Source organism: Neophocaena asiaeorientalis, unplaced genomic scaffold (assembly GCF_003031525.2).
Source record: "Neophocaena asiaeorientalis asiaeorientalis breed wild unplaced genomic scaffold, Neophocaena_asiaeorientalis_V1.1 scaffold35, whole genome shotgun sequence".
NCBI lineage: Eukaryota > Metazoa > Chordata > Mammalia > Artiodactyla > Phocoenidae > Neophocaena > Neophocaena asiaeorientalis.
This window is the reverse complement of record NW_020172984.1, coordinates 562236-571554: the sequence shown is the minus strand read 5'-3', so window position 1 is coordinate 571554 and position 9319 is coordinate 562236. Positions and strand designations below refer to the sequence as shown.

General features: G+C 53.5%; 1 protein-coding gene across 1 annotated transcript; it reads left to right on the top strand.

The window, feature by feature from the left end:
* The first annotated feature begins 3110 nt into the window (after positions 1-3110).
* Positions 3111-7738, top strand: PROK1 (prokineticin 1). Its single transcript, XM_024742104.1, is given in 3 exon segments — positions 3111-3182; positions 5748-5873; positions 7619-7738. Coding segments are annotated over 3 exon segments (318 nt in total).
* Positions 7739-9319: the final 1581 nt, after the last annotated feature.

The following is a 9319-nucleotide window of genomic DNA, read 5'->3' as shown; positions in this document are numbered from 1 at the left end:
CCAGCACATCTTCTCCCCAGCTTTCCTCTCCCTCAAGGGAGGCAAGTACAGCGTCAACACTTGTCACCATTTCCCCGCTTTCACCACTGTCTTCACCTCTGACCTCCTGCTACGGTCTCCGGTTCCTGCCGGCTTAGCTCAGGGCCCTTCTCTCCTTCCCACTCTCCTTTTCTGCACTACACCTGCCAGCCAAAAAGTAACCCTCATCTGGCTAACACATGTCAAGGATACTGTTGAAATCCACCTGGCAGAGGACAGGAGAGCTCTCAGTTCCGGAGGGAAATTAGACCCGACGGCCGTGAGCTCCTGGCCCTGACTTGTGGAAGGCTCTCTGTGAACGTCTGCTTACATGAGTTATTGGGCCCAAAACTCCAAAGCTCCCTGGAGTCTCCTCTGGGGTTTCCACCAAGTCACTGCCTATCCCTCGCCTTCCTCTAATTAAACTGGCTTTTCCTCAAGCACCAGTATTCGAGAGAAATAAAGTGCTTTCAATCAATGTTATTGGACCTGTTTGCAGCGGTATTTCTTGTTACCATTCTTCATGCCATTGTGTGGGATAATTAGTTTGGGGGGGTTGTGGGGAGCGAGGGAGGGGGTGAGAATGGGAGGTGAGGGCGGAATGGGGGTGTTAGCCTGATAATCGCTGTCATCTAACGTTGTCTCTTGGGATGTGACCTGTGTGAGGCAGGCAGTCTGTGTGGGGCGTCCCGAGCGCGCAGGGCTGCCTCTGTGTCCCCTCCCAGCGCCTGGCACCATGCTGCCTTCTCCCTTGGTAAGTTGCTGGCAGGTGGTTGTGTCTTGGTTCTCCTGTCGTGTGCCTGGCTCAGTGCCACGGTGTACGGATGGGCTGTAGACACTTGTCATTTTGATTCTCACCTTGCAGGAAAATTTCATATGAAGGCAGACAGGCCCATCTTTTTACAATAGAAATTGCCAATAGTTGCAAATTCTGCTGTGTGCCAAGCGTTGTGCTGAGAACTTCACAAGCATCATCTCACTTAACTCTCCAAAAGCAGCCAGAGAGATCCTTCAAAGTGTAAATCACATCCTGCCCCTCCTCTGCTCCAGACACTCCAAGGGCACCCGTCACACTTGTTGTCAGGCCCCTACCATGTCCTACAAGGCTGGTATGGCATGACCCCTGGCTCCTGCTTCAACAGTATCCCCTCCTCTCCCTTCCCCTGTTCACCACGCTCCTTACTGCTCCCGGAACTGGCCAAGAAGGGCCTGCCACAGGGCCTTTGCACCACTTCTTCCCCCCAGGCTCTGCCCAGCTCACTTCTTCACTTCATCAGGCTTCTCAAGTGTCTTTTTGGAGAGACCCTCACCCCATCTAAAGTACCACCCGTGTCACGCTCTGTCGTCTTCCCTGCCTTCCTTTTTTTTTTTTTTTAACATCTTTATTGGAGTATAATTGCTTTACAATGTTGTGTTAGTTTCTGTTATATAACAAAGCCTGCCTTCCTTTTTAATAGCACTCCACAAACCTAGCCATGTTATTACAAATCTATTTGTTTATTTGTCTATTACCTGTCTCCCCCACATGAGGGCAGGGACCTTGTTTTGTTCACTGCTCTATTTCCAGCACCAAGAACAGTGCCTTCAATATAGTAGTTGTGAAGAAATATATAGTCAACGAATAAATAATGGACGAATACTCATAAAACCCCATGATGTAAGTGCTACTCTTAACTCCATGTTATAGATGAGAAAACTGAGGCTTAGAGAGATTCTCGCTATTCTCAGGGTCATAAAACTAATGACCCTGGGATAAGAAGTCGATGCCCCAGTCTGTCTCTGGGGTCTTATCTGAGCTGCTGTGCTGGGTCCTCTCTCTTTGCACTCATAAATGCCTGTCAGCGTGTCTATGTGGGAGCCCTATTCCCCTGAGACACTCCAAGAAAAAAGCGTTTGGTGGATGGATCTGTTTAGGAAATAACTACAAGTTGCATTTCTCTGCTTGGTTTTTCAAATGTTTGTTAGCATATGAAAGGCTCTGAAAAATCCTTCAGTAAAAAAGCTAGTTGAACTGTGTAATCAGTGTTTCCCAGAGCTTCAACTGTGGAAATCTTATGTTCATGTATTTCTGTGCATAACACCTTTTAGCATATTGGGGGACGTAACTTGGGTGCCAATGGCTTTTATCACTGTGGAGAGAAGCGGGGATTGTCTGGTAAAGGGTCCTGGGAGCTCTCTGAGTCGGCTGGCATGGGGAGATCTGGGCTAGGCGCTTCCCCACACAGCAGGAGGGGCCGTGCCCAGAGTCACCTTCCCCAGGACTGGTGTCTGCATCCACGGTGTTTGTTCGCCTTTGGATAAGGCCACTCTCATGCTCAACGCATAAAACAGGAAGGCGCGTGGCTCCTGGTACCTTTTAGCTGCAGCCCAGCCCAAGCACGCTTTTCCACAGGGACCTGTGGCCTGGCTCATCTTCTGCCCTCTGGTTCCTGAGCCTCTTAGAGGGCGATTCCTTGTGAGTTTTTTCAGGAACATCAACCCCACAAGCCTGGCCTTGTTTTCTCACTGTCTCATGTCTCCCCATTGGAATTTTAACCTTCTAGGGCACCAGGGACACTGCCTTCCCACTGTGTGCTCTCAGCCCCCAGCTCGTGCTGAGCGGACAGTTAAGTGCCCAGATTATTCTTGTTGGCTTGCGTGTGACGGAACCGATGATCCTGAGCGTCTGTCACACGGTTTGGCGCAGGGGAGGGTAAATGGCGATGCTGTAAATCCCTTGATTTATTGCCAAAGCCCTCCCCACCCCGCCCCAAGCAGAATAGAAGGATGTCCCAGAGGCAGAGAGTACTGTGGGGTACGATGCACAGAGCCGACTGGATCTCTGCGTCCTGAGAGTCAGAGCAACCGTCACTGCCGCCGATGGTTCATTTATTGGTTTTGGTGGTGATTTGATGTCATTAGGGATTCAGGTCTCATCTCCATCTCTGAGATCATCTGAATAACAGTGTGAAGAGGAAGAGAATAGAGGAGACAGGCATCCATGGGCAGCCTGGATCGGACGGTATAAATCTCTGGGGAGAGCCTGGCCTTCCCAGCTGGCGGGCTTGAGGCTGAGCGGAGACAGCAGTGTTTGCCATCACCCCAAAGTGACCATGAGAGGTACCACGCGAGTCTCAGTCATGCTTCTCCTTGTGACTGTGTCCGACTGTGCCGTGATCACAGGGGTAAGTCGTCCAATATTCTCTACTCCCTGGGTTTTGGGAGGACGTCGGGGTCTGCATGGGTTGGGAGCCAGGAACCGAACAGGAGGCAAACCAAGGGCGTGGGGAACCAGCCGCCAGACAGCACTTCCGAGAGGCATTTCACAGAATTTTCACGTTAGTTAGACCTCACTCTGCTAAAGGGGATCTGCTTTTGAGAAACTGTGTGTAAATCAAATTCTGCTCTCAATGCATTAGGAAAGCATTGCAAATTCTGAAGTTTGGAACTTTGGTCAAAAGAAGATTCCTATTGTGTAATAATGACTTCTTGTAGAATGTGGATTAACACCCCCAATCTATCTTTTGTGTAAACTTTGGTTTTCATATATGGTCTAGACCACATGTCAAGTGTAATTGACGTAGCAATTTGACTTAAAGACTGTGACCTTATTTAGCTTCTATTGGGTACGTTTAATCTCTGCTTTCTCTACTCTTAAAGAAAGCCTGTCCTGAAACTCTTTCTTTCCCTTGTGGTTTATGTGTTTTCACTCGGTGCCCAGGTCTGATAAGAATAAGGGCGACGCCAACATCTGGCTGAGCGACCCATAAGCAAGTGTCGGATAACAAGTAGAAATCCGGTCTCACTGTGGGCACACCCGGGCGGGCACATCATAGTATTTGAGACACCCCAACTGTGGTTCTCTCTCAGAAGTTTGGCTTCACCTGGACCTACCCTCACACGGGCACATGTTGTGTGACAGTGGTGGGACAATTCTTACCAAAACAGAAAGTAATGGCTTACCTGAGAATTTTCCAGATAAAAGCCACCAGAAAAAAAAGAAAAGAGGGACATTCACTTTTGTTTCAACTTCCTCTAACTTTTTACACAGAGAATGGAAATGTAGAGAAAGGCCAAACCATTCCTGGAATTGGATTAATTTTAATGTTCACAGAAAGGGAAATTTCTTTCTTCTCCCTTTTAGAGGAAAAAGACTGAGTTTCAAAGAAGAACAAGTATCAAAGGCAAGCCAATGCTTTGGAGACCCAGAGCATAAATACAACTGTCAGGGCAGAATTATACCTAATGAATATAGACCACCAAAGGCTGTCTTCCTATTGTATAGCCTGGAGATCAGGAGGGTAAGAGCAGAGGATAGAAGCCGTGGTTACCCCGTCGAGAGGGACGGGTGCAGCGGGTTGACCCTGAGTCTGGCCTGGGATGGGGGAGCGGAGGGGCGTGGGAGGCAGGTCTGAGACATGAGGAAATATCTTCCTAATAAAGGCTCCAGTTTGACACTTTGCAAAGCACAGAAGGAGAGGAAGCTGCGATAAGAGGACACACATGACAGACCCGACCACAGGTAGTTAGAACTGTTCCCTCTGTGCTCCAGGCCTTGCTGCTGCCCTGAGTCTGACCCTAGGAAGAGGCTGCGTTCTACCATCCCCGCACTCCCCTGCTCCCAGGACTGTGACCATCCCAAATGCAGGCCTGGGGGGTCCCTCTTCCCAGAGGGCGACAGCGATGCCCCACCTCTCTGGTGGAAGAGTCAGGTGGGATCTACTCGGCCCTAACCCTGAGCTTTCAGGGACCGGCTGGTGTGTGAGAAGTGCCCTCACTAGGCTGGAGACCTGAGTGGCAAGGTGACTGCCACCTACACCTCCTCTGCGTGACGAGCAGCCCCGGCATCTCTCACTTTCCTCCTGGGGCCGAGCACATTGCGGGTCTTACAGTTCCTGCCTTGCCCCACAGGCAGCCAGAGGGCCCTCCATGGCCTTGTGTTGGTAAATAAGAGCCCAAATCCCGCTCCCAATTTTGGCTCAGAAAAGCTGCAAAGCTTCTCTGGAAGTGGAAAGCCTGGGTGCTTCTCCAGTGTGGCCTCCTGTGAGTCTGGAGCCGTTCAGTTCTGTCTTTCCCAATCCAGGCTTTTGTTTAAAGTGGGCTTGTGTGGCTATATAGACGGCACCTTCCAGGTCACTTAGCCCCTGCTCTGGGAGCCCAGCCCAAGAGGGGTCCATCCCTCTCTGGGGGCCAGGCAGGTCAGCAGAGAAGCCCCAGGGGAAACACCTGTCAAGGGGTGCTGGACCCACAGGTGAGGCTGGGCTTCTAGTGAGGACCGAGGGGGACACCATGGGCAGGGGAGGCACTAACCCTGAGTGCTGCCAGGTGAGGGCTGGAGAGTCCACATCCACAGAAACTCAGCACTGACACCCTGGGGTGCAGGCCATTGGGGCCCTCCCCCATCTAAGGATTTGAATTAATTCAATCCCACCAGCATCCACTGAGCATCTCCTGGTGCTAGAAAAGCTCCATCTCCTAAGCTCTAGTCCCGTCAGAAGAGGACAGCCTCCCTACCGAGTGACCTCGAAGGAGCTTGGGGACTCCTCCGATCCAGGTCTGCTGCCCAGCTGAGCCCTGAGCATCCCGCCGAGAGAGGCGTGGGGGCAGCGTTGCCCTAGGTGTCCCGGAAGGCCGCGGCCTGGGTGCTGTTCCCAGCACCTCTCTCAAGGGCTTTTGGATGTGCGTCCCTTCTGGTTTCTCTGGGATGGGCCTAATGGGCACTAACGACCCCTTTGTCTTCCACCCCGCAGGCCTGCGAGCGGGACGTCCAGTGTGGGGCGGGCACCTGCTGTGCAGTCAGCCTGTAGCTGCGTGGGCTGCGGGTGTGCACCCCGCTGGGGTGGGAAGGAGAGGAGTGCTACCCCGGCAGCCACAAGGTACTGCCCACACTTGCTCAGGGCACAAGGCCACGAGCCAGAGCCGGCACTGGACCGCAGTGTTCTGACTCCATTCTAGGAATATCTCACTGCCTCCTTGCTTTGGGGGTGGCCTGGGGTGCAGTGGGGTCCCAATCACACAGCCTGTTAGACCTGGGGGCTGGGACCCCAGCTCCTCATTTGCTGAAGGGTCCTGGGCATCAGTCACCTCATGCATACAACGAGGGGAGTAGACTGACACGTCTGATGTTTGTTGCTGATCTGATGAATTCCAGCTCTGAGAGGCCCCTGAATGCCCTTTGCTGCACGGCATCCTTCCCTCGAGAACACGACGTGGGAAGACTGTAAAATGGGCTCCCAGCCAGGGCCTGGGGTGGGGGAGGGGCAGGGTGAGGCTGGCCAGGCCCCTGGTGCACACACTTTAAGGAGGTTCACCCTTCTGTGCCCCAGGTGCCCAGCGCCTGCCTTGCTCCCTCAGGAGCTCCCAGCCCAGAGGGCACAGAAAGGCCACAAGGCCTTCGCTTCTGAACGTGAGGTGGACGCAGCAGCTACTGTGGGCTTGTACACCCTTCCCGGGGCTTCCTGTGCTCCAGGACGCCCTTCAAGCCCCTCTGGGGAGCACACCTGCACCCAGGGACATCCTCCGGCTGTGGTCCTCCCTGGCAGGGTCTGCCTGGGAGTGAGGAGGTGGGGGGAGACAGACGGGACAGAGCACAGTCCTCGTTGCCTTGGGGTGTGTCAGGGGGTTCAGCCACAGATCTATATTCCCAAAGCAGGCAGCAGAGGTAATACAAGCTAATGCGGAGTGCTTGCTATGTGTCACCCTTGGTATTAAGTGCTCTTTGCGAGTTTAAGCCTCTTTAGGTTTATAGTGTAAACCCCTTTACAACCATAGGTGGTGGCCTCTGTTATTAATCCATTTTTTTTTTTTTTTGCGTTATGCGGGCCTCTCACTGTTGTGGCCTCTCCCATTGTGGAGCACAGGCTCCGGACGCGCAGGCTCTGGACGCGCAGGCTCAGCGGCCCAGCTGCTCCACATGTGGGATTCTCCCGGACCGGGGCACGAACCCGTGTCCCCTGCATCGGCAGGCGGACTCTCAACCACTGCGCCACGAGGGAAGCCCCTAATCCATTTTACAGACAATAAATTGAGGTACAGAGAAGCTAAATAACTTGTCAGTTGCCACACAGCTGGGAGGTGGCAGACCTAGGACTGGAGCCCAGGCTCCAGGCACCTATGCTCTGAACCTCTCCTATTCAGCCCTTTTGAGGAAAGCTCAGTGGTTTCGCCCTCCTCTGGGTATGAATCACCCGGCAGCGACCATGTCCTGTGTAGCTACATACCCGGCCCCCGACACGGGATGGAGAGTATAATGGGTGAGCTATAAGTGATATTCAATTACGGATGTAGGTGTGAGTTTGTGAGTGATCACGTGTGCTGGGTCAGCGAGGGGCCCCGGGTGGGCAGTGTGAGGGCCTGTGGGGTTTTAGGGCTGTGGCTGATCCCAGTGTGTCACAGCCAGATTGCCTGCGTTCAAATCCTGGCTCCTCCACAAGTTGGCTGTGTGATTTTGGCACGTTGCTTAGCCACTCTGTGCCTCAGTTTCCTCCTCTGTAAAACTGTTTTTGTTGTGCTGGGGTGGTGGCAGAGAGACATTGGCCAGGGCTGGGCCGGCCAGAGGCTCCTGCCCTGAGGGCCCATCTCCCTTTGGTGAAGGTGCCACCCTCTTCCCTTCTCTCCCCAGGTCCCTTTCTTCAGAAGACACCAGCATCACACCTGCCCCTGCCTGCCCAGCCTGCTGTGCTCCAGAGGCCAGGATGGCAGGTACCACTGCTCCACTGACTTGAAGAACATCAACTTGTAGGAGTTGTCTGGTCTCCGGACACCCACCGGGCCTCTTCCTGAGCACAGGCTGGGGTGGTCTCTCTTGGACTTTTATTTCTGCCCTGTGGCCCAATCCTGCAACCCACTGCTGTCGCATTCCCACTCCCCACACTGCCTACCTACCCCCCTCCTCCCTAGCGCACACAGGTGCACCCACGAGACACACGCCACAGGGTGACCTGCAGGGTCCAGGCTGGTGGCTGTGGTCCTGGGAGTAGTCTGTGTGCGCTGCTCAGGCTGCCCGAGGGGCTGCAAGTAGCAGGAACGTATTCCTTCCTCATGTCTCCATCTGCCTGCCCTGCCTCTCTCCGTCCTGCACGTACTCTTCTGCCTGAGTCGGTGAGCTCGAGGAAGGCGTGGGGAGCCAGGAGGTCAGTCGGCCTCCAGACGGCTTCTATGGGGCCAGCCTGTGGCCTGCCCCCCAGGCCAGAACTGCAGGCCTCCAAGGCCCCTCGTAGCACAAGTTACCAGTTACCCAGTGATGCCCCCAGTCCCATCACCCCCCCATGAAACGCAGACGGTGGTGGTTCAGTCTAAACCAGCTGTTGACATTTTAGGTGGCAATGAGGGAGTTACCTTCGACAGCTCCTTCCAAGGGTCAAGAGCATGTCTGTGACCTTGAGGAGGCCTCTGGCATCTGGCCAGCTTGGGGAGGGGTCAGGAGCGGGGGTGGGGCAGGCCGATCACTGATTTCAGACACAGGAGGCATTACTATCCAGGACCACAGCCAGGCTGCATGTGCCCCTCGTCTAGATAAGTCATCTTCTCTAGAGAGTGAGGTCTGCCTGAAGTTCAAAGCAGTTTGTCTGGGCGTTATATCACTGGCCTCCATCTCTTCTGAAACACCAGCCTCACTCAGCACCTCACATCTGGCGCCTGCCCGAGGCTTGCCCAGGTCAGCATGTTGATGCCGGAAGCTGTGCACACTGACCACTAGTTGCAGAATAAAAGCATGAAAAAGGGACGAGTGGCCATGGTGTTCCTGCTGCACTGGTGTGGGGATGTGGGGAGGGGACAGGACTGGGCTGTGTACAGGTAGGAGAGAGATGCAACTGGAGTTCCTCCACCCAGCTGGGGCAATTTTTTGGAGAAAGTGGATTCAGGGTCTCTTTTAATGAAGGGCTTGAGGCAGCTCAGTGGGCTCTGGGCAGAGAGGGTGTGGTTCAGATGGATTGGATGCAGACGGGGGCCATGAGCTGGCATCTGGGTGGGAAGACCATTAGTGAGCTCAGGATGGTGGCAGCTCCCTTTTCTGAAATTTAGTCCCTTTTGTTTAGTGTCAAATACTTGATGCCACTCAGTTCACCGTGTGTGGGTGAGAAAGTCCATATCAAGGATGGGCTGGTGAGGCCCTGAGCCTGTGTCTGAACCAGGGGCTGGGAATATCTCCTAAGTGCCAGGCTACTATCCCCATGGTGCCTTCTCACCTCAATCCCTAGTCTAGGAAAATGCAAAACATAAGATGAAAACACTAGGGAAGAGATATGGGAACATATGTATATGTATAACTGATTCACTTTGTTATAAAGCAGAAACTAACACACCATTGTAAAGCAATTAT